Below are 25584 nucleotides of genomic sequence, written 5' to 3'. Positions count from 1 at the left end.
TGCAGGCCTGGCTACAAAGGGCTGAGCGGGTGCACAGGGCCAAAGGGGAAGTGGCCCAGGGACAAGTCTGATAAGGGGAGAGGAGGAGGGCAGGGAGGCTGCCGCTAGAGGGTCCTTGGGTTGGGACCCAGAGTAGTGGGGGGGCCTGGGTCCCCCCCCTTCGCCTTGCACTATACCTGGCTGAGGAAGAGTGTGGCCTGATACAGGCTGTGGCTGGCCCCTGTGACAAAGGGGCTAGACTTTGAGGCTGCAGCCAGCCACTAGAACAGGAGCAGATGATGGACGGGACACCACCGGCAGAAGGCGCCCTGCAGAGGACAAAGCTAATTCCCAGGCGTGCCAGCGGGAGGCACTGCAGGGGTGAGTCCCACACCTCTACAATGGGTCATTACACAAACTAAAAACTATTTCTCCATGCTAATTTTTCCCCTACTGTTACTCACACCTTCTTGTCAACTGTTTGAAATGGGCCATCCTGATTATCATTACAAACATTTTTTTTCTCCTGCTGATAATAGCCCACCTTAATTGATTAGTCTCCTTAGAGTTGGTATGGCAACCCCCATTTTTTCATGTTCTCTCTCTCTCTCTCTATATATATATATATATATCTTCCTACTGTATTTTCCACTCCATGCATCTGATGAAGTGGGTTTTAGCCCATGAAAGCTTATGCCCAAATAAACTTGTTAGTCTATAAGGTGCCACAAGTACTCCTCGTTCTTTTTGCTGATACAGACTAACACGGCTACCACTCTGAGACTCAAAATGATGGGACTTTTCTTTAGAGAAAAATGTCCTGACATTTAAAAGAACCTGAAAAAGCAGTAGACTCTGATACACATTGCTAGTCATTCTGCTACTTGGATATTAAAAAAGAACGGCATATAAGGATTTCTGTGAAAACTCGTGTTGTGTTTTTATTCTCTGTGGCTGCCAGGCACTCAGAAGGTTACAGATAAAAGACTCTATTCTAACTAGAGCTGCTTTGCTGGAAATTCAAAAAAATAAAAAAATCTCTTGTTTCAGGTTGAATTGAAAAGAAGATCTTTCAAAATTTTTAGCAAATTGAAAAGTTAAACTTTGAGATGAGTTGAAACAAAATGTGTTTTGTTCTGACTCTGATTTTATCATTTCTATTTCGGTGAATTTGAAAAAGCTAAGGAAAACTAGTTCCACAAAATGGCAGGGAAAGGAGGTGGTTCCACTTTCCTCATGACTGTTCACCCAATGTTAGGGCACTCACCTGAGACGTGAAAGGGCCACGTTCAAGTCCACCCTCTCTCTGAAATGGAGAAGGGATTCGAACTTGGGTCTCTCACAGTGCAGTAGAGTACCTTAGCTATGTGGCTATGGAATAGTCCAATGTGGGGCCTTCACAGTCTCTCCTGTTGAAGCTGTTCCAAAACTTATAAATAATTAAATAATCATTGGAGCACAGACTTGAACTTGTGTCTCCCATATCCTATGTCAGTGTTCTAACTACCAGACTAGAGTCATTCTCACCCTTTTTCCCTGGCTTCAAGACTATCCATTTGAATTCATAGTGGCAAATTCATAGACTCTCTCCAGAACATCACATAGCTAAGTGGTTAGGGCAAAAGCGGCTGGAGGTGGAGAATGAAGAGGTGGTCTCCTCATCTCTTTTAGCCCAGTGGTTAAGGCACTCACCTGGCATGTGGGAGAGACAAGTTCAAATCTGTACTTCACATCAGAAAGAGAGAGGAACTGAACTTGCATTTCCCACATGCCAGGTGAGTGCCTTAATCACTGGGCTAAAAGATATGAGGAGACCACCTCTTCATTCTCCACCTCCAGCCGCTTTTGAATCTAGTCCTCCTTTGTTTTTATCAAAATGCCCAAAATCTAAAATGGAAAATGTTGAGTTAGGTCAACATGAAACGTATTGTTTGGACATTTCCAAAATTATTTGGTTTGGTCAAAACTATTCTGCGAACTCAAATGTAAATTTACAAATAGTTTTAGATGGACCGAAACTGCAATTTCTCCCCATAAATGTTGTCCAGCTCTCATCATAACTGACAAATATGCCAAAATCACTTTTCTACTAGATCCAAGTTGGTGTGATTCAGGTTATCTGGAATCAGAAACAGTGAGTCACATTTTCAAAAACAGCTTCTAAATTTAATGTCTGAAATATTTAGAGAATTTTGCATATAAATTTAGAACACCTTCTCCATCACTGAATTTTTAAATCAAGATTGGATGCTTTTCTAAAAGATATGCTCTAGAATTATTTTGGGGAAGTTCTGTGGCATGTGTTATACAGGATCTCAAATTACATGATCATAATGGTCCCTTCTGGACTTGGAAACTATTCATCTATGAGATGTGGTGTCCTCGAAGAGTACAATGGGTGAGGGGCGAGTTCTAGGATGCGTTTCTTGAGACTTCCATTGTGAACAGTTTAAGAAAACCATCCAGTGTTGTAGCTATGTTGGTCCCAGGATATTGGAGAAACAATGTGGGTGAGGTAGTATCTTTTATTGGACCAATTTCTGTTGGTGTGAGAGATGTAAGCTCGAAACCTTGTCTCTCCCACCAACAGAAGTTGGTCCAATATAAGATATTACCTCACTCACCTTGACTCAGTTTAAGATTAACGTTAATACATTATTTACTTATCTGTGAATACTGTTTTTGGGACTGCTCCTGAAAATGTTCTTATGTTTTTGATTAGGGTCGGAATTTGGCAGATCTGCGTCGGAGCCAGTCTCGAGGGACCTTCACCATGAGTACCACCCTGCGCCTGGGAAAGCAGATTCTTGAGTCCATTGAGAGCATTCACTCTGTGGGATTCCTGCACAGAGACATTAAACCAGTAAATTCCTTCTTAAGCCAAAACCAGTAATGAATATGTGGGCTTTAGTTGACAGCATTAAGAAGAAAGGGCAGTGTATTAGATGTTAATTTGAAAAAGTTAGAAGGGGAAGAGAATTAGATATGAATCTTTCAAGTTGGCATTGCAAAATTTATTTAATTTGTGCTAGATTGCAACTGGTATAAATGGCGGTCGTCCTCCAAGTGAACTTGAATTAGCATTTTCATCTGTCAGTTATAGAGACCTTATATAGCAGTAACTCCCACCGCAGAATAAAATATGATTAGAGATTATTTGGACTATAGAAGCAGACTCTTAATGTAAGAAATCAAAGGGAGTAAACTTTAACCATAGGAAATATTTGTAAGAGTTTTAATAGTAATTTCATAATATTGAATCAATTTAATTTAAGTTGTGGTATGGAATCTAATGTATGAATAACAAAGAAAAACAAACCATCTCTGCATATGGAAGAAAACTGTTATGGCATGCATGATATGCTATCTTGTCAAAACCCGAGCTTTGGATAAAACCCACTAAAAATAGAAAGCTTTTGGTTGCTTGAGTAAAGTGTAGGTACAGAAATTTTATTTGGGAAAAGCAACATACCATACATAATTCTAAAGGAATTCCTCAGCAGTTATTATGGTGTTCTGGTAATTGATTATTCTGTAATATTATACTTGTTTTCGTTTGGAAGTCTTATTCATCAGCAAAGACACTAAGTTTTCAATTTCAAAAAGTATGCACAAATTTAAATAGAAGATACAGTATTAAACAAGCAGGATATTTAAGACATGGTCGGCTCTAACAGTGAAGACTAACTCCTGAAGGTCTCAATGCCTTTAAAATTAAATATTTGCCTGATTAGGTTTTTAAAAGTATTATTTTAAATACCATGTAAATACCATTTTGTTCCAACCACAAAAAAAGATAGCTACAGTACTGCCTTTACATCACTTGCAAGCTGGCAGTTGACTAACATAAAGTGATGAATGATAAGCTTTACTTTACTTAAATAAGTTAATAGCTTATTATAGATTGTATAGTGTGGGTATAGCTTATAGGTTGTTTTAATTTACAAAGTGTTTTCATTTGTTTTTTTTCTCAGTTACCTCTATTGAAGTGTAGATTTTGCATTAGCCATTGCGAATATTCTTTGATGAAGTTTTTTTTAGACAACACTCTAGTCTTGCTTATCTCTGACCATCTGTCCATTTATTACTCCTATGGTTTGTTGTTAAATTTCTCTAAATTACAAAGTATATGTTTTCTTTAGAGAAGTATAAAAACTACAGATGTCTATAAAGCTGGCATATTGCCTGTATTTTAAGGTGAACAGCAAGTGTGTTTTAATTTTTTTTTTTAACAATGAACTAAGGTTAAATAACAGGCATTTAGTGTTGCGTTCAGCATATAATTGATTTTAAACATGCCTTTTTCCTCTGTAAAATTATAACCATTGACTTTCCAAAGGACTGTATTATCCTTGCTATTTAGTGCATTCCATATATTTTCTAAACATGGCCAGAAATTAGCTCTTTATGGTTCCTTCGATGTCTCTTCTGTTCTACACTGCTGAAGAAAATACTATTATCCTCCTCCCTGTCACACAGATTCACAACCCCTAAGTTATCTTTAACTCCTCCTCCTCCCCACACATGCAAGGGGTCACTAAATAGTGTTCCTGCTTCCTCCACAACATACAGAAAATCTAACTCGTCCTCTCTTGTCTGAAAGTCAAAACACTTGTCCATACCCTGGCCACTTCTGTTTTAATTAATGCATCCTTCTTCTTTTTGGAGTCCCTGATAACTACATCACTGACTAATTTTGTCAAAATGTAACAAGTTCTTTTCCTTGCCTGTTGCTCTGAACACATCTCTCCTCTATTTGAAACCTCCAGCTTCTTGCCCTTTGTTCACCTGATCCTTCCTTTCAAAGTCCTGCATGACTAAGATTCAGTCTATATATCAAATCTAATTTCTTATTGTGTACATCCTCTCCCCTTTCACAACTGTCAGTGATGTCAATTCCACTGCCCTCTTTTATTCCCTTCTTGCACTCCCACGTTTGTGGCTCTTCTGTGCATAAGAGACAACATGGGACTTCACCAGGCTCTCACATTCCACCTAATGACCCCTTGTTCCATGAAGCCTATGAACACTTTGCCACAATAAGCCCCATTCCCACTGCTACCTTACTGAGAGGAAGAGATGGGATATTTTTTTTTAAAATACAAAAAATTCCCCTGCCTCTCTTCTTTTGCGCTCTTCTTTTGGTATTGCACTGTGGCCTGTCTTTTCTATGAATGTCAAAAATTGTAAGCTCCTTCATGCAGGGACTTTCTTCACATTTTTGCATTGTACAGCAATGAATGCATTGTTAGCCTTTAATAAACAACAATAAATTGAACTATCTTTTGAATGTATAGTGTGATAACTAATAAGAATTACTGCCTTGCCCAATAAATTGTAGTGTATTGTTTGATCATGCACTTAGTGAGAACCTGAAATATTTTTTTTTCATCTATTGGTTAGTATCACACAGTATACTTTTCTGCTGTGAAGTAGGTCTTATTTTTGGTATTTGATTTTTCTGGTTTCCTCTGAGATTATCACTGCATTTGCTACATGCATACTATATATTGCTGTACATTAAAAATGTCATCAGACTCTACTGTGAGCATGTACAATTGAATTCCATACATGCAAAGGTCTTCTATTTTTTGTCACTATTATTTTCATCTTCTGACTTAATGTTATCTGACAGTATACACTGAATTTCATGCCCTAATTATAATGCCCAGTTCACAGAATGGTGTGATGTAAGTCCTCTTTGAAGACACTTTGAATTAAGAAATTTTCATTTTTATCCTTCATTCTTGCATTATATTTAAAAAAAAATGGTATGTCACCCATGACTTCATTTGGGTGGTGAGTGGAGCCAGAGTCAGGTAGGATTGAGTGAAATACGTTGAGAGGGAGATAGATGGAGCATCAAACTTGAAAGGTGCAGAGACTGTGAGGTAGGTTGGAAGCGGAAGGTGATATGTGTGTGATGGGAGGGCAAGGGATGGATGGAGGCAGCCTGGTAGCTGTAGGGAAAAGAGTTTGGATGAAGCCATTGGAGTTGAGGTGTGATTGGGAACTTAAATATTGACCCAGGACAGGAGCAGGAGCGATAGGGAGAACCCAAATTATATTAGAACTATTCCTTCCTTCTAAGAGAGGTGCTACATAACACTAGATCAAATCCTCACTTGCTAGGGATAAGGTGGACTTTTGACTTGGAGTATTCTTTACCTACAGATAAAAGTCCACATTATTTACTGGAGAAAAATGCCCAGAGCTTAGACCTTCAGCATTCCAGAAGCAGTAAGTCCAGTGGTGGATACAGACCTGTAGACATGAACGAGAGGGCATTGAAACTCTCTCTGCATAAATAGGATACTGCTGAACACATACATTTCTGCTCCTGTTTTATTTTTATTTTTTTCATCTACCCATTGGACCTGAAACTGCTATATGTTTCTAATATTTTTAGTTTTTTCAGGTTTATTGAGCAGAAATGCTTTTTATAGTTTTTAGAAAACTGATAGTTAAATTTGGGCTTTGTGTTTGTGTTTTTCCTGACACAGAACTTATAGGCCTAAAAGCTTGTTTCAAAGTGGTTGGCTTTGAAATGATAAAAAAAATAGTTTTAAGCATTGTAAAAAGCGATGGGCCATATTCTTTGCTTGCTTCTCATGGGAAGCCAGAAACAAATGTGTAGTTCCTGGTAAGTGCCTTGATGCCAAGTCTTCCAATCTTAGCCTCACTTCAAAAGCCTTGATACTCAAGGAATCTATATGTGCACTTGTGGATGAGTGATCTGACAAGGCACAGAAAAAGAGAAGAACAAAGTTATGAAATCTTAGTTATCTTGTAAAATGGATATTATAAGTGTCCATGCCCTCTCTGTACAGTTCTTACAATGCAAGCTTTGGTACTATCTTTGACACATCTCAAAGCCAAATTCTACTGTGGAATTTCTGCTAGCATCCAAGTCTGATTTATAAAGACTATCCAAGTACTCTTCCTTGGCGTAATATTCCTTATCTGTTTTTTTTCCTCTGATCTCAATGGCAAGCCTTTCTCAGTGCAATCCTTTGGTGTACCAAAAAAAAAAAAAGTCCATTTGTCAACAGTCTAAATTCATCATCAGGAAATGTATGTCCCCAATTATCTGTCTGTATTTGTCCTGCATGGAGGGAGACAGGTAGTAAGCATACCCCAGCCTTTCTAAGTTGGCCATGGCCCATGTGGATCTTCATTATAACATCTGTGAACTGTGGTCCTTCTGTTTACAGAACCACTTAAGTTAATTCACATTAAAGAGTCTTTTTATGAATCTTTCTAAATTAATGTCAAGCTTTTGTTCATTTCCAGAGTAAGCGTATCTCAGATTCTGTCTAGATTTGAGTGGGAAGGTGAACTTGACAGGTCCTGCCATTCCTGAAGATCAAATTTTTGTTTCATCTGATCATCTCTGATGGATGATGTAAAATCTTACAAGTGACAATTTGGCAGCTCTCAGATGCTTTAAATGATCCTCTTTCTTCATTCAGAAGAAGACTTGCAACCAGTTAACAAGCTTAAATCTGACCTAGACTAGAAGGTAGGTCCTCCTATCATTTTAAACTCTGCCGATATGTTACAGACTCACTTGGCAACAGTCCAGTCTATGGTTAAAATGCTTCCCTGTGTAGGTTTTTAATGTTTTTTTTTAATTGACTCTTCTAAATTCTTTGGGAGTGAGACCAGGAAATGATAGATTTGGAATTCCAAGGATTTTCCATCTTGCTGCACCTAATAAACAATATAGAATATTAGACTGCTTAATAGCTAAATAAACACTTCTTTCCTTTGGCTCTTTTCACAAGAGTGGCAAATTACTAGGTTCTGGTAATTAGTTATGCCACTAGAACATTTGCCAGTGAATTATGACAACTTAAGCAGCTAACTTATAAGAGTCAGAATTGTCTAACGACTCTTTTTATACTAACTTTCTCTGATCCATCTATAAACTTGTGCTCTGCCTCTGGCATTATTCGTTGTGGCTTGTGTCTCTTTCCAGAGATACAGGAGTTCAGTCTCTTTCTTGTAGAACTTGACCTGCTTTGCTCCAAGATGGATGATATCCTGGCCAAAGTTTATAAAGACCAGGGCTGCTACTGGATTCATTGGTTTAATTCAAACTGGGTACATGAAGTACCAGGCAGTAGAGAATCAGAAATCAACAATAGCTTTTCCACAGTCATCAGTGCCAAATTTCCAATATGGTGAGTTCTCCCACTTGTACAGGGGTTTTACTCAGTGCACAGACTCTTGTTTCAACTCTTTGGGCTAGCTCTGTTCTTTTCCATTGATAATTTTTAGGGCTTGTTGAACAAGTCTAGGTCATATGGTTAAAACACAAGTGATAGGCAGACTGTTATATTAGAAATGTTGCTGACATCAGAGGAGCTGAACCAGTGCAGTGTTGAGAAATTTTAGGAAAAAAGGCTATGTAGACAAAAACCCAAGAACTATGAACTCTAACTCAGTGGTTTTCAAAGCCAGTCTGCCACTTGTTCAGGGAAAGCCTCCTGGTGGGCCGGGCTGGTTTGTTTACCTGCCGCGTCCACAGGTTCGGCCGATCATAGCTCCAAGCCAATGGGGGCTGCGGGAAGGGCGGCCAGCACATCCCTTGGCCCGCGCCACTTCCCGCAGCCCCCATTGGCCTGGAGCAGCGACCTGCGGCCAGTGGGAGCCGTGATCGGCCAAACCTGCGGATGTGGCAGGTAAACAAACCGGCCTTGCCCGCCAGGGGCTTTCCCTGAACAAGTGGCGGACCGGCTCTAAGAACCACTGCGTCTAACTGAAATTTTCAGAATGTACTGCCTCCACAAATGCACACTCTCTCCCTCCAACCCATTTGTCTTTGAAGATTTTTTTCTAGGCAGCCAGAAAAGAGGAGGGAGCATTCTGCATCCCTCTCTTGGCGTATGCAGTGCCAATATAATGTGTTCTTTTCTCCAAAGTGAATGGAACATGGGCAGAAGTGAAGATGTAGAGTAATGGAAAATGACATGCATTAATATGTATATATTAATAATGTATACTTTTTTGTTTCTTTTTCTAGTCAAACTTTGCTATGGGACGTTTCCCTAGCACGTGTAGGAAGTGTTACATGCTGGATTTTGGCTTGGCACGACAGTTTACGAACTCATGTGGGGATGTCAGACCGGTAAGAATTTTTTTTCCACAATTATTGTAAGTGATTATTGATTTGCTGTGATAATATACTAAATTTTTTCTGGAGACTGAATTGATAACAGTATCTAAATTTGGTTCATTCCATTCCAGAACAGAGATGCCATATGATCTAGTGGGAAGTTCAAAGGACAGGAAATCAGGAAGAATCATGGGTTCTTTCTTTGGCCTAAGATATAGATTTATTGTGTGCCCTTGGGCAGTACTTGAATGCCTTGTATATCAATCAATCTGTCCAGCTGGAAAATTAGGCAAAAAGCACAATCTTGCTGAATAATGGATGTTACAACACAGCTAAACTTTTCGTAGTAAATAAATTATAGAAAATAATATGGAGGAGAAAAATTCAAACAGTACATTGAAAACATACAGTGGTTTGGAGAGGAAAGAATTGGGTGGAATGGTAGAATGAAACAGAATACAGCTACATTTAGTTACAATATTGCCATAAGAAATATAGTAATTTTCAAATATGAATTAGGAATTGGGGAATGACTATGATTTAGAAAGGATCATAGATACAGGGATCTGAATAAGAACATCGCAATAAGTACAGTAGAGCCTCCCTAATTCACTGTTGATTGGGAGTCCATTGTGAATTCCTGAAGTTTGCAAATTGGGAAGTAAGTGAACACAATGTATGACAATACATGATAAAATGTAGTTTATATGTTTGACTAGTTTTTAGTTTTAATGTTTATGGTAATATTGAATAACGTAGTAGTCAATATTATGTAGAATATTTTGTACATGTAATGAAGTTGAGTAATAGGAACATTCTCAATAGCATTTACAATTCAATCTTGGCTGAGAGGTGGAGTAAAATGGCTATTTTTGTGTGTGCAAATTCCGAGGTGTGTGGATTAGCAAAGTAAATTAGCGAGGTTCTGCTGTACTCTATTCCTTCAGTCATAATGCTGGACATTGCAATGAAAACAAAGAGCAGGGGAGACCAACAGAGTGGCTGCAGCTGTTGGAAAGGTGAGCAAGTAGTTTTTTGTTTTCATAAGCTTTTGTCTTTTTCTGTGTGTCTGGTGTTTATGGTTGTTTTTCTGACTTGTAATTTTGAAATGAAACACATACTTAAGATTCTATAAGTTCAAAAACATACATCCACCAATGGTAGTATTTTCAGGAAAATTGAGAGAAATACTATATTTTCTGTTGCAAGCAGTTAACACGTCTGTTTCTCTCTTATAAAAACCCATGTGTTGCCTTTGTTTTTCATTGTAGTGCCCTGCAGTATAACTGAAGTAGTTATTTAATGAAATGTAGTCTATTTTCAGGCTTTTCTGATGGTATAATGCATACTGTAATGATGACACAGTATCAACAAGGAAAATGCATATTAGTTTTTATTTGCACTAATCAATCACTTGTGTCTTTCGGTTAAATAGCAAGTATTTCTTGTTGCACCAACAAGATGACTACTAATAAAACTGAGTTGCATTTTCTTTAAGCAAAATATCCTCTGTGTTTACATCGTCTCTTCACTGCCGTATAGTGATTCTTATTCTGATCTTCACTAGATTTCCTTATAGGTTTTTCCTCAATATATTTCGCAAATAATATGGAGATAGTAAAAAAATATTCAAAAATTTTGAGTTGTATTATTTTTTAAAATCTAATAAAATATGATAATAAAAGTCAATGTATGTTATGGAGTGGTGGTTGCTGCTCCATAGTTAAGGTTGATTCTGGCTTTTTATAATAAGCCTGATTTTTCAACACCCCTAACTTCCCCCAAAAGAAACCAATCTCACTGAAACTTCTCATGCCATGTATTGTCTCTGAATCCTTGAATTGTAATGGGAAGTTTAGTAAAAATCAGAAAAGGACTTTTAAAGTTATAGTGCCAGGTCCTCAGCTCTCTGGCTCCGTTGTGCTGCTTAGGCAGTGCAAAGTAGCTAGACAGCTTCCCTAAAGGGCACCTGAGGCTGGGAATTCCTGAGGGTCATAAAGCCATTTTACCAGCTGCAAACCAATTGCTTCTTATTACAGTGTAGGGGAAATTGTGGCATGGCCTGGAGCAGGAGGGGATATGGCTGGGCCACGCTTCAATCAGGAGATCCCTGATCAGCAGAACTGTGTAAATTAAAATGGGTGGAACCCACCTCCAGTTAACCCAAGGACTGGGATAGCAGAAAGGTGTCATAGAGCCTAGATCCTGACCTGAGTGCAACTCAGCTAGACCTGGGAATCTGGTCTATGCTATTTAAGAATTTCAATTACTGACTTTTTGAAAGTTTGCTAAATATTATTTTGACTCATCATATGTCCAAAATGTCTTGGTTTTCAAACTCTAAAGTTATTCTGTTTTGTTGACCTTGGTGAGGAGAAATGCCGGAGAAATGGGTTAGAGTAGGAGGGAATTACAAAAATATATAATTCAAACATTATAATAAAACCCCCATATTTAAAATGGGCACGAGGTTCAATGTGGGATTATTGGAGCAGGGATACAAATAGAGGGTACATGAAGGCTAGGGAGGAAGGCCTTAAGGGAAAGTAGAAACATTATCCCTTGGAAAACCCATGGGAGGAGGAAATGGGGAAACCCACCAAATTATCATACTAAAGAGTTTTGGTGAGTTAAAGACCATTGCTTAATTCCCAGTACACTGGACTAAAGCAGAAAAATACTGTGCAGAGTTTAATATGCCTTTAAAATAACAGGATCTTGTAATTTGTTTCTGTTTTTGGTGGCATTACATGTGGCATTACTGGCTGAGACTCTCTTCTAACTCATTGGTAGTCATTGGTAGATATTTAAAGATGAGCCTTTAAAACCAGGGCCGGCTCCAGGCACCAGCGAAGGAAGCAGGTGCCTGGGGCGGCCAATAGAAAGGGGCGGCAGTCCGTTTGTTATTGGGGCGGCACTTCTCTTCCTCTTCGGCGGTACTTCAGCGGCGGGTTCTTAACTCCCTCTCTTCCTCTTTGGTGGCATTTCAGTAGCTGCTCAATAATCAGGTTTTTCTTTCTTTTCTTTCTTTCTTTTTTTTTTTCTTTGCTGCTTGGGGCGGCAAAAAAGCTGGAGCTGGCCCTGCTTAAAACCTGGGACACCACCTCACCCACTTGCATTTTTCAAAAGAGCCAGCAGGTCGTCTCTATCTCCTCTGCTTCTGCTACTTTGGGCTACTGGCATTTCTGACATGGTTCTGTCTGTTGGTCAGTAGCAATGACTCTCCTGTTGGGGTCTGAGGAAGTACAATGGGTTGGAAATATGGAACAACTTAATCCTGAATAACAAGAAATGTTATTCATCTCCCCTTCTTTGAAGGATAATGCCATCTGCACATCTGATAGCTCTTGAAATTGTCTGAAATTATTAGGGTGTGTGGTTGAGGCTCCTGACTTAGAATAATTTTCAGCTCTGAAGACCAGAGACACTCTTATTGAACAATTACTGAGAACAAAAATTCTATAAAGGAGCTGATGACTTAGGAGCATATAGCATCCAAATACAAATTAAGAGAGGCTGTACATTTGCTCAAGTCAATGGACCCTTTTTATGGGGCCCAAGCGTGAATGGAAGATTTCCCATGTGAGAAGGGAGGATTTCTTCAGTTTCAAGATGGATGAGATACTGGAGAAGATGAAGTGTACCAAGTCCATCGCTAGGACTCTAATACTCCTTCAACCACCTCAAAGAGAAAGGTCTGCTTGTTGAATTCCTTTTTGTACCAGAGACTTTCCATGTGTCCTTGGGTTTCCAACCACAATTTCAGGAAAGGTAGCCTTGCATCAAGAGAAGAGGTAGGATAATGGAAAATACTTCGGGTAGACAGCTGCTTTATCTATCATTCATGTGTCTACTGCATTAGTGAGGCATCAAAACTGATATCTTGCTTTGTGGCACAGAGCTAGGTTTAACTTTCTTATCTACAACTCCCCTTGGGGACGGTTTGGTCTGTTTCTTTTCTGTGTTGGGTGGAATTGCACAACTTGGATACATTGTCTAATTCCACTCCATGCTGCTTCACAGTCTCTGTGCCTCATCTCTTTTTAGGGATTCCTCTCATAAGAATCTGTGTAGAGCAGATGGGAATTATAAAAACAGCGGAGAGGAAAACGCACGAGTTACAAGGATTCCTTCTGAATTCTCCAAGCAGATAGGAAGCAGAGGGACAAGAAGGAGACATCCACGATATAATCATGCCATAATGTCCAAATATTGCATTCTGATTTTTGCATCTGTGTGTTAAAATGTTGAGTTGTGATGATGCAAGTTCATAATGCAAACATTGTCAACTAACGTTAGGAAGTCAGTGGTGTCTTCAATATTTTATTCATAGAATCATAGAATATCAGGGTTGGAAGGGACCTCAGGAGGTCATCTAGTCCAACTCCCTGCTCAAAGCAGGACCAATTCCCAACTAAATCATCCCAGCCAGGGCTTGTGTCAAGCCTGACCTTAAAAATCTCTAAGGAAGGAGATTCCATCACCTCCCTAGGTAACCCATTCCAGTGCTTCACCACCCTCCTAGTAAAAAATTTTTCCTAATATCCAACATAAACCTACCCCACTGCAACTTGAGACCATCACTCCTTGTTGTGTCATCTGGTACCACTGAGAACAGTCTAGATCCATGCTCTTTGGAACCCCCTTTCAGGTAGTTGAAAGCAGCTATCAAATCCCCCCTCATTCTTCTCTTCTGCAGACTAAACAATCCTAGTTCCCTCAGCCTCTCCTCATAAGTCATGTGTTCCAGCCCCCTAATCGTTTTTGTTACCCTCCGCTGGACTCTTTCCAATTTTTCCACATCCTTCTTGTAGTGTGGGGCCCCAAACTGGACACAGTACTCCAGATGACGCCTCACAAATGTCTAGTAGTGGGGAATGATCACGTCCCTCGATCTGCTGGCAATGCCCCTATTTATACAGCCCAAAATGCCGTTAGCCTTCTTGGCAACAAGGGCACACTGACGACTCATATGCAGCTTCTCGTCCACTGTAACCCCTAGGTCCTTTTCTGCGGAACTGCTGCCTAGCCATTCGGTCCCTAGTCTGTAGCAGTGCATGGAATTCTTCTGTCCTAAATGCAGGACTCTGCACTTGTCGTTGTTGAACCTCATCAGATTTCTTTTGGCCCAATCCTCTAATTTGTCTAGGTCCCTCTGTGTCCTATCCCTACCCTCCAGAGTATCTACCACTCCTCCCAGTTTAGTGTCATCTGCAGACTTGCTGAGAGTGCAGTCCATGCCATCCTCCAGATCATTAATGAAGATATTGAACAAAACCGGCCGCATGACCGACCCTTGGGGCACTCCGCTTGATACCGGCTGCCAACTAGACATGGAGCCATTGATCACTACCCGTTGAGCCTGACGATCTAGCCAACTTTCTATTCATCCAGCCCATACTACTTTAACTTGCTGACAAGAATACTGTGGGAGACTGTATCAAAAGCTTTGCTAAAGTCAAGGAATAACACATCCACTGCTTTCCCCTCATCCACAGAGCCAGTTATCTCCTCATAGAAGGCAATTAGGTTAGTCAGGCATGACTTGCCCTTGGTGAATCCATGCTGACTGTTCCTGATCACTTTCCTCTCCTCAGAATTGATTCCTTGAGGACCTGCTCCATGATTTTTCCAGGGACTGAGGTGAGGCTGACTCCTCCATTTGATAACAAAGTTGGTTCTTCAAGGCTGAGAAGTACTGCTGTATTCTAGTGAGTTGAAAGGTTTTTCTCTGCTATTGATGTGTTTTGTTTTGTTAGGTAACTACTGGCAGTTCTTTGAACATATATGTGTAAAACGAGCTCACTACTCAGTTAAAATAGAAAATCTGGGCCAGAGGCAGCATCTTATTTAAAAGTTGTTTACTAGGAATGTAACTAGTAAATTACATCTCTCTTTCAAAGCTGTTCTGGAAGAAAACTTTCTTCTTGGCTTTTGTGTTTTCCTATTTTATTGCTAATAATTAAGGCTAAGATTTAGCCATGGGTATTTTTAATAAAAGTCATGGACAGGTCAGGGGCAATAAACAAAAATTCAAGTCCCTGACCTGTCCATGACTTGTACTGAAAATACCCTTGACTAAATCTTAGCTGCTCTAGGGAACTCCGGGGTGCTGCTGCTGCTCTTGCATGGGCTCTGGGGTGCCACTGCTTCTCGAGGGGGAGGCAGCCCAGGGCACCACTGCTGCTCCGGGGGAGGTGGTGGGTGGGAAGATGGTACCGCTGCCACTCTGGTGAGGGGGGGGCGCTGCTGTTGCTCCAGGGCCGCTGTTGCTTCGGTGGCCCCTGGGGCCAGCTGCATCAGCCGCTGCTCAGCTGGCCCTGGGGCCAGCTGCCTAGGGTCACCTGAGCAGCAGCAGGTACAGCTGGCCCTGGGTTCAAGACAGTATCCTTGGGTTTGGCTACACTTGCAGGTGTGCAGTGCTGGGAGTTAAAGCTGTCTTCGTACAGCTGTGTAGGGAAAGCGCTGCAGTCTGGCCACACTGACAGCTACCAGCGCTGCAGTGTGGCCACATTTGCAGCATTTGCAGCGGTGTTGGGAGTGGTGCATTATGGGCAGCTATCCCAGCGTTCAAGTGGCTACAATGTGCTTTTCAAAAGAGGGGGGTGGGGTGGAGTGTGACAGGGAGCGTGGGGGAGACAAAGAGAGTGGATTTTTGGAGCTGACACTGTCAGCTCCCTGCCTTGCAAGTTCGAAGGACTTGAAGATACACAGCACCAACTTTCAACCCCTTCCCCCACCCCTCTCTCATTCACTAAATGCATTCAGACCAGATAAGCAGCTGCTCCAAAACGGACCCCCCCCTCCCCCCCCTCCGGGCTGCTTCTCTCCTCAAGCAAACACTAGCTGTGGACATTCATCCCCCTGCCTGACTCTGCTGGAGCAAACAGTAGCTGTTTTTTTGGGTTTTTTTAGATAAGCAGTTCCGGGAGCCCTGAGTTCACAACAAAACAAAGAGAGGCATCACAACAAAACAAAGAGTGTTATCTTTACTTAAAAAGCATTATGGGAAGGTTCCGGAGGTCAGTTACAGCGTAGTAAGATTAATCACTGTTTACACTGGCACCCCAGCGCTGCAAGAGCAGTGCTGTTCTCTTTATTTCTCTTGTCGAGGTGAAGTACATGCAGCACTGTAGTCAGGGAGATACAGCGCAGTATGTGCCTTGCCAGTGTGGACGAGGAGTAAGTTACAGCGCTGCAAAGCCACCACCAGCGCTGTAACTCTCAAGTGTAGCTAAGCCCCTTGTCTCTCCTCCCAGCTCCCTTGCCTAGGCCTAGCTCCTAATCCTTGCATTCCAGTGAGGCTATCTCCTCTGTCTCCTCCTCCCTGCGTGAGTACCAACAGAGGGAATATTGTAAGTCCAGGAGAGGCAGTCTCCTTGTTCTCAATTCCTGTGCTCGGTACCTCAGTGGCCTATGGCTGTCCAGAGGAGCAATTGCAGGAAAGGCGTGCTCAGCCCCGTAGCCCTAGGATGAAGCATACTTAGTACAGATGTAATCCTTGGAGAGATTAGCTGCCAAATTTAAACAGCTTTCTGTTGAGTATATGTGAACTGAGATTTTCAGAAGCTCATGCTTGTCCAAATGTGGCCAAATTATCTGGGGACAGCAAAAGGCTTTGACACCATGGTGGCACCCCCTTCTTGAAAAATTTCAAGACCCTGCCCCAAAACATGGAGGTACTAGAGCCTCTTAATAAAATGTTGTAAGAATTTTTTAACGTGAGTAAATTGACATAATTTCTTTTCACTTCATTCTGAAAAATGATTGAGCTAGTTTTGCTGACGTTAATAAATATATCAATCAGCCTGAAGTAGACATCTGGCATGGGAAATTTCTGCCCAAACAATTAAAGTTTGCAAAGTTATAAGGAATTGAAACAAGGGCTTGTAATGGGCAGTGTCCGGCAACCCTACCATTGGTGTCTCTACCTACACCGCCTATAATACAGTGTAAATGAAGCTCCGAAGGTGGCAGCCAGGCAGAAAACCATTTCACAGCAAGCTCTATAACAGTTAAGAGCAGGGAATTTTGGGCCAAGCTCAGGAAAACCTCCATTAGAAAGTGTTTATGTTGCAAAGTGGAAATGGAGATTCATTCAGTCCAAATGAATTGATTAGCTGTCTTTTCCAGTACCTACTTACTATTGTTTAATGTTATTGTGGTAGCTCCCAAAGGCCCTAGTCATTGTGTTAGGTACCTTACAAAGAATGAAGAGACAGTCACCTCCCGATGACTCCTCTATACCTTCTGTTTCTATGTGTATAAAGACAAAAATCCTAAATGTCAACTTCTGCAGCTGCACTTAACTGCCTGTCATGCTCCAAATCCAGTTCTTTAGAATTATTCCCCTACACATCCTATTAATTTAATCACAGGGTCTTAATGGGAGATCATAGACTCTTTTTGTGCAAATTTTACAGCAGCTTTGGATATTCTCTAGTTTAGTGCAGTTTGTTTTTTTATATCATCCTCCTCTACCTTCCTGATATGGTTGTAGAATTAAGTTAAAAGCAGCTACAGCTTCTGTAACAAATTAAATTACTCTCTATAGTAAGGAGATGTAATTAAGGGAAAAATTGCTCCCATGATGTTTTAGAAACCTGCCTTACCATAGAAAGCATGAAATCTTTATTTAATACTAAGTGGTGTAGCATGAGCATAAGATTTAAATTTTTCTATCTTTATGTAGATTGGTTTTTTTAATACTGATTTGATCTTCATCCATCGGAGAATGTGTTTCTCCTGTTAAAACTGGTGCTCTACATTGAACTGAATGAGCCCATGTTTTAATCTTTTATATTATGGTTTACAATGAGATAAAATAAGGACAAAGGATAATGTGATTGTTGTATTCTCTTCTGCTCCCTAGCATAAGTAATGAGCGTGACATAAATAATACTAAGAGTACACTTACCCTGGTTCAGTTTGCCTTGAAAATATGGTAAAGAACAATAGGATACAAGACTGAGATGATCATATTTGCCATGGAAAATATATGATTTCAGTCAAGAGAGTGGATTTTGCAAAGAAAAATGGCAGAATAAATGGATGATTCTATACTTCAGCAATAAAAGTAAAAACAAAAACTCAGTTTATTATTGGAAGAGGTTAGGATGCAGGATTTTGGCAATTCTACAAGTTTACCCCTTACCAGCATTTGTAAGCTGAACCTTTTAAAAATAATCTTGTCTCTCTGTAGCTACCCTACCCATGGTTCTCCCCACACTCCTCATCTGTATTCTGGCATCCATGTTGCTGTCCTCCAAATTCCATCTGCCGTCCACCAAATTCCTCCCCGTCAGCCTTCCTTTCTGACTTGAACTCCTGGCTCTCTCTTTTCCCCTCCTCACAGTCTCCCTCACTGATCCTTGGTGACTTCATTTCCACGTTGGTGACCCAGCTGACCTCTTGGCTGCATATTTCCTTACCCTCTCACTTTCATTAGACCTTCAGCATAGGTTCAACACTTCCACTGATGAAAAGGACCATTGTTCACTTGACTTGGTCTTCACTGAGCACTGCTGTCTCTCTGATCCCCTCTCTGACTAATGTTTGTTCTCTTTCAGCATCACCCATCAGCCCCCGCCCCCATACTCGTGACCTGTCAATTGGTCTTTCCGTGACTTCCAGTCCATAAACATTGATGACTTGTCTGCTCTCAGCCCTCTCTTCCCTGCCCTCTCTTCCCTTTCTTCCTTTGATGTTGTTGTGAATTCTTTCCTTAGTTCACTGTCCTCCACCCTTGACACTGTTGCCCCTCTATTCCATTGCAAGGTCACCCTGCCAACCCCCAGCCCTAGCTTACTCCCAGCATCCGCTTCCTCTGCTGCTCTAGCGCATCTCTGGTGGAAATTATATGAGCAGGCTGGTGTCCTCCACTACAGATTTGTTTAATCCTTCAGTTCTGTCATCTTCCTAATTAAACAACTCTGCTTTTCCAACTTCACTGAATCCCACACCCACAAACCCAGCCGCCTTTCACCACCTTTGACTCATTCCTCAAATCCTCCCCTATCCCTGCCTCCATTTCTCTCTCTGTAGAGGATCTTGTCAACTTCTCCCAAGAACAAAATACGATGTAACCTTTCCCTTTCCCCTCCTACAACTCTCTCTTCCTTCGCCCAGTCAGAGCTTTTCTTTGAGTGATGGTCCCTATTGTATTCCACTAAGGGTTATACGCATTGTACGTCCGGAGCCAGAGAATTTGAAAGTAGTAGTGTCTGTTGGTCTGCACATATGCCATTGTTCCGCCTCATGGTTTTGTCTGAGTCGATAAAGGGCAGGGCGGACTGACTGCGCCCTCAGTTCCTTCTCACTGCCACATGGTCCAGATCAGAGTTTCTGCTTTCCTTCTGTCTCTCTGTGACATACTTAAAAAAAAATAGACTGTTTTTAGTATTGTACATAGGTGGAGTTTTTTGTTCTTTTACTGTAGTTTTAATAGTAGTAGTAGTTTTAGGATTTTAAGGACTTTCAGACACTGTTTTTACCAGTTTTACCCCAGTCCCCACCCCAGGACCCATGCCTAGGTACTGGATTATGCCGAAAACACTGGGGTCAAGATCTGCGCTTCCTGCCTTAGCTCATTCATTTAATTTCACATTTCATTCATGTGCAGTATCTACCTCTACCTGGGTGGTAAGTGAACCATCCGTTGGGGGAGACTAGCCCCCATGCTCCCCTTTGTCCTGATACACCCCCCTTCCCTCTCCCCCCCCACACCAGAGCCCAGAGAACCCCCACGGCTGCCTTTGGCTCCTTGCCCCAGTCCACCCGAACGTCCCTAGCCTTAGAGTGCTGGGCAGGTGGCACAGCTGCAGCTCCCCCAACCCCAGCCCTGGAGTGCTGGGCTGGCAGCACGGCCTGGCCCCAGCCCCCGCAGCCCCAGGCCTTGCGCACCAGCCCCAGCCTCCCTAGTCTGCCCCTGCCCCAGCTTGGGCCATGGAAGAACAGGAACTGGAAGCAGGCAGGAGGAGTTATGGGGGCGGAGCGTGAGTGGGGCTATGCCAGGCTATTTACATGGCCTATGATACCCACTGCCCATGTGCCTCCTTCCTTCTTCTTGGCAGCTGTCGGTAGACAGATACTGGGCTAGATGGACCTTTGGTCTGACCCGGTATGGACGTTCTTATGTTTATGTTCCCAAGCCATAACTGGGAGGGCTGGGCTCTCCACCTCAAGAAGCACCTCATGGAGGTTACCATGAGGCCACAGTTATATCCAGGTTGGGGAACACCCCCACCTCCATACATCTGATACATGTGGCAATGGAATGGGCCAGGCAACAACACCCACACTTCATTGTGGTACACGAGGAGGGTAAGTGGCTGGACCTTCTGGGTTGCAAACTCTTCTCCTTGGCCAGCCTTCAATTCTGGATTTCCAATTACCTGGCGCTATTTGCTAAATATGACTTATTAAATTATGGCAAGGTGGAGGACTTTGCAGACAAGCTTTCCCAGCAATATTGTGCCTGCTTCCAGGTTATCTTAGAGGAGGACAAACTGGTGGCAAGGACAACACTCCAATTCCGCTGTGGACACGGCAGACACCTCTTCACACACAATGGCTACGGGGATCATCATGAGGAGGGAATTGTGCTACCTCTCATATCATTCTGTTTTATATCATCTGGTTTCCCACGGGAAGTTTGGAATACCATAGAGGACCTCCCTTTCGATGAGTCTCACCGCTTCAATCAGAAGACTGACAATTCCCTCCACTCTGTCAAGGATTCCAGAGCCACTCTACAATTGTTGGGTATTTATACACTAGCACCCAAGCGCAAGTTCTACCGCATGTCACTGACATGATTCAGAACTCCTCAGTTTTTCCATCAATGGTCCTATGAGCATCCTCTCAAGCGACAGAAGACCCAAGGGCCCTGTCCTCCAGGCTCCGCATCAAAGCCTTCAACATCTTATGCTTAGTCTTTGCAAAAGTAATATTTCTGAGTGCACCTAGAGAGCCACAGCCACCTTGTCTCCCACCGTACACCTGATCCACCCCCTTTGGGAGGAGCCTAGCACTCTTTTTACCAGCTTGGAGTGTGATAACGGACGAGTGGGTCCTGGATGTCATTCAACATGGCTATATGATTGAGTTCACAATGCTACTTCACGCATGACTCTGCTCCAGCCCCACTTCAGGGACCACTCTCATGACAGTGTCCTCGGCCTAGAGGTGAACTCTCTTCTATAAAGGGGAGTGGTAGAACTTGGTCCGACAACTTACCACAGTGCATGGTTCTATTCCACGTATTTCTTCATACCCAAGAAGAAGGGTGGATGGAGACCAATCTTGGACCTGCGTTGTCTCAATCAGTTCATATGCAAGCCCAAGTTTCATATGGTCATCTTAGCAGCCATCATGCACTCGCTGGAAAAAGGCATGTGGTTTACAGCTCTTGATATGCAGATGCCTATTTTCATATAGACATCCATCCAACCCACAGAAAATTCCTGATATTTGCAGTAGGCCATCAGCACTTCCAATAAAGGGTCTTACCATTCAGACTCACCACTGCTCCATGAGTCTTCACTAAAAAATTTTCTCCAGTGTCAGAATATGGGTCCCCATATTCCCCTCCCTTGATGACTGGCTGCTAGCATTGTGATCAAGAAGGGCGGGTTGAGCCTTGATTTCCGTTCTGCTCAGACTCCTCTCCTTCTTGGAGGTGAGTGTAAATGTTAAAAAATCGACTTTGGGTCCCACACAGACACTAGAATTCATAGGAGCCTGTGTCAATGCAGTCTTGACATAAGCTTACCTACCCAGGGACAGGTTCCAGACCGCTACAAGAGCTGATTGCCAAGATGGTTCACCAGTCCTTCTGTTACGGTAAGGACTTCCCTTCTTCTTCGAGTGATTGCTCCTATGCATTCCATGTAGGTGTGCGCGCCGCGCGTACACAGCTCTTCGGAACATTTTTACCCTAGCAACTCCGGCGGGCCAGCTGGGCACCCCCTGGAGTGGCGCCGCTATGGCACTGGATATATACCCCAGCTGGCCCGTCCGCTCCTCAGTTCCTTCTTACCGCCCGTGACGGCCAGTTGGAACAGTGGAGTGCTCCTTTACCTCCACAGCCCTAGCGTTTCTCTGTTTGCTACGTGTATATAGTTGGTTAAGTTAGTTAAGTAGTTAAGTTAGTTGAATAGTTTAGTTAGATATAGTGTAGTAAGGGAATTAGGGGGGTTTACCCCTCTTCTTCCACAACTGGTGCGGGCTCATGCCCAAGGCACCGGGGTTTAAGCCCTGTGCGGCTTGCCAGCGGCACATGCCGGTCGGGGACCCGCACGACTCCTGCCTGCGCTGCCTCGGGAAGACCCATCGGCCAGATAAGTGTCCGATCTGCACGGCGTTTAAGCCGCGAACTAGGAAGGAGTGGGACTCTCGCCTAAAGCAGCTCCTTATGGAGTCGACACTTCGCCCTCCCACACCGACCCCAGCGGCACCGAAGTCGTCTTCGGCGCGCAGCGCACCAGCGGCCCCGAGCCGCTCCGGTACCAAGACTGCTCGAGCTCCGCAGCTGGCACCGTTCCCTCTCTCCCGCAAGGAAACGGAAGACGGCGCAGACGGCCTCTAAGCCGCATGCTCCGGGACCCCTTGCCCAGCCACCTCCGGCACCGGCTGCGGCGGTGCACAAGCCGTGCACGGTACCGTTGACTCCGGCGCCGCAAGAGCCGTTGAGTCCAGTACCGCCCTGCTCCCCGGTGCCAACCGCAGTCGAGCTACATCTCCCATCCACGCCCGAGACCTTCTCGACAGCGAGAGAGCTCATTGAGCTCACAGAGGCACCGAGCCTCCGGCCCCCGGCACCGCCGGTGTGGGCTGTCCAGTCAGCGGGCAAGCCGGCGATGATGCGGCCACCTTCCCCTGACGGACGGGATAGACGACGGTCCCGGTCCCGCAGACGGTCACCGCCATGCCGATCCAGGTCCCGGCACCGTTCACCATCGCGGTACCGCTCCCCGTCTCGGCACCAGTTGCAGTCCCGGTACCGCTCAACATCGCAGTACCGGTCGCACTCCCGGAGACGCTCCCGGTCACCCGACCGCCGGTACCGAAGGCGGTCCGGATCCCGGTACCGTTGCCGGCACCGCGACTCCCGAAGCCGCTCCCGACACCGTCGGTCGAGATCGTGGTCGAGCTCCCGGCACCGAAGCAGTCGATGGTCCCGCTCTCCGTCCCGGCACCGCGACGACAGGCACCGATCCTCGGCACCGTCCAGGGACATACTGCCGGCATCTACGGCGCAATCTATTAGCGCCTCTGCCCCGCCATGGCCTTCTCGTCAGCCCTCAGTCACCTCTCAGGCGGGCAGCGGGAGAGATCTCCGGGCCGACCCCCAAGGCCAGGACCGTGGACCGCAGCAGTGGGGTTTTTGGGTCCCCTGGGCCTACCACGAGCCTCAAGGGCTCCCCTTCCCCCCGTGGCACGCAGGCGCCGAACATAGAGTGCCGGAAGCCACGGTGAGCAGGCCTCCCCCATCACCACCGGGTGAGGCCCCATCACCACCTGGTCCCGCAGAGCATCCGGGGTCCGAGGCGGCTTCCCACCCCCTGGAAGAACCACCTCCAGAAGCGGTGGTCCAAGGTCTGTCCTCCTCATCCTCGCTGGATGAGGCGGTGGCGGGGGCTTCTACTGCAGACCCCCCTCCTATTGACTTGCGGGCCCACCAGGACCTTCTTCAGCGGGTGGCGAAGGCTATCGACCTCCCCATGGCAGAGATTCCGGAGGATGACGACCCGGTGACCAACGTGATTGGAACTGAGGCCCCGCTGCGGGTGGCCCTTCCATTCATCCGTACTATCCAAAAGAATGCCACTACCATCTGGCAGTCACCGGCGTCCGTCCCTCCCACCGCACGTGGAGTCGAACGAAAGTACTCGGTTCCTCCCACCGGCTATGAGTACTTATACACCCACCCCACTCTGGACTCCCTCGTGGTGCAGTCCGTCAATGACCGAGAAAGGCATGGGCAGCCAGCCCCGGCGCCAAAGTATAAAGACGCTAGGCGCATGGATCTGTTGGGCCGGAAGGTCTACTCGGCAGGGGGTCTCCAGCTCCGGATTGCCAACCAGATGGCTCTCCTCACTCGCTACACCTTTGACATCTTGGCGTCCCTGTCAACATTTTCGGAGCTAATCCCAGCAGCCTCACGTCAGGAGTTCTCGGCCCTCCTTGAGGAGGGCAGAAAAGCCTCCCGGTCCTCCATCCAGGCCGCTCTGGACTCGGCGGACTCAGGAGCCAGAACCCTGGCCTCAGGTGTGACCATGAGGCGCATCTCCTGGCTGCAGTCCTCCACCTTACCGCCTGAGGTGCAGTACACCCTGCAAGACCTCCCATTCGACACGCAGGGTCTCTTTTAGGAGAAAACGGACTCCAGGATTCAGACCCTCAAAGATGGTCGAATCGCCATTCGCACCTTGGGTATGCACACACCGGCTACCCAGCGGAGGTCATTCCGGCAACAGCCCTACTGGCCCTTTACTCAGGCCAGGTCGCGGCCGTATAATAGTCGGCGAGGTAGCCTGAACCGACGTAGACCATCGGGCAACAGGCGCAACCAGGCCCAGGCGCCTTCCAAGGCCCCTCAAGGGCCCAAACAGGCCTTTTGATGGGACGCCCGAGGACGGCCCATCAGACTCTTTCCCGGATCCTACCCCATTATTTTGCAACCGCCTTTCCCACTTCCTCCCGGCGTGGTCCCAAATAACATCGGACAACTGGGTACTTCATACTATCCAGTATGGTTACCGCCTTCAGTTTGTTTCGCCCCCTCCCTCCCACCCACCTTCCCCGTCCCTCTTCAGGGACCCCTCTCACGAGCAATTCCTCCTACAAGAGGTCGAGACTCTGTTGAGCTTGGGTGCCATAGAGGAGGTGCCACACGACATGCGGGGCAGGGGATTTTATTCCCGATATTTTCTCATCCCCAAGGCGAAAGGAGGTCTCCGACCTATACTGGACCTCCGGGAGCTCAACAGGTACCTGCTCAAGCTCAAGTTTCACATGGTCACCCTGGGGACCATCATTCCCTCCCTGGATCCAGGAGACTGGTTTGCCGCCCTCGATATGAAGGACGCGTACTTCCATATCGCGATTTACCCTCCCCATCAACGCTACCTGCGCTTCATGGTCAACAGCGCGCACTACCAGTTTGCGGTGCTACCCTTCAGCCTGTCCACCGCGCTGAGGGTCTTTACCAAGTGCATGGCAGTGGTTGCCGCAGCCCTCCGCCGTCGTCGCATACACGTCTACCCGTATCTCGACGACTGGCTGGTTCGCGGGACATCCCGACAGCTGGTAGTGGATCAAATGACTGAAATACTATCCCTGTTTCGGTTCCTGGGCCTTCTCATCAATGCCGAGAAGTCCACTTTAACTCCGTCACAACGAGTGGAGTTCATCGGAGCGGTCCTCGACTCCAGTTTGGCCAGGGCCTGCCTCCCTTGACCTCGGCACCACACAATGGTCTC

The 25584-nt window shown here is 44.7% G+C and overlaps 1 protein-coding gene across 7 annotated transcripts in view; it reads left to right on the top strand.

Annotated features, from left to right (window-relative positions):
* The window catches only part of TTBK2 (tau tubulin kinase 2), a 195799-nt gene that overhangs the window by 99456 nt on the left and 70759 nt on the right, over window positions 1-25584 (top strand). For all 7 annotated transcript variants that reach the window (XM_039536222.1, XM_039536218.1, XM_039536219.1 and 4 more), the window contains 2 exons: window positions 2702-2842; window positions 9008-9112. In XM_039536222.1, the coding sequence (XP_039392156.1) occupies window positions 2702-2842; window positions 9008-9112 (246 nt within the window). The remainder of the gene's footprint in view (window positions 1-2701; window positions 2843-9007; window positions 9113-25584) is intronic.

Source organism: Mauremys reevesii, linkage group 4 (genome assembly GCF_016161935.1).
Source record: "Mauremys reevesii isolate NIE-2019 linkage group 4, ASM1616193v1, whole genome shotgun sequence".
Taxonomy (NCBI): Eukaryota; Metazoa; Chordata; order Testudines; family Geoemydidae; genus Mauremys; species Mauremys reevesii.
The sequence above is the reverse complement of the archived record's forward strand: the minus strand, read 5'-3'. Positions and strand labels throughout refer to the sequence as shown.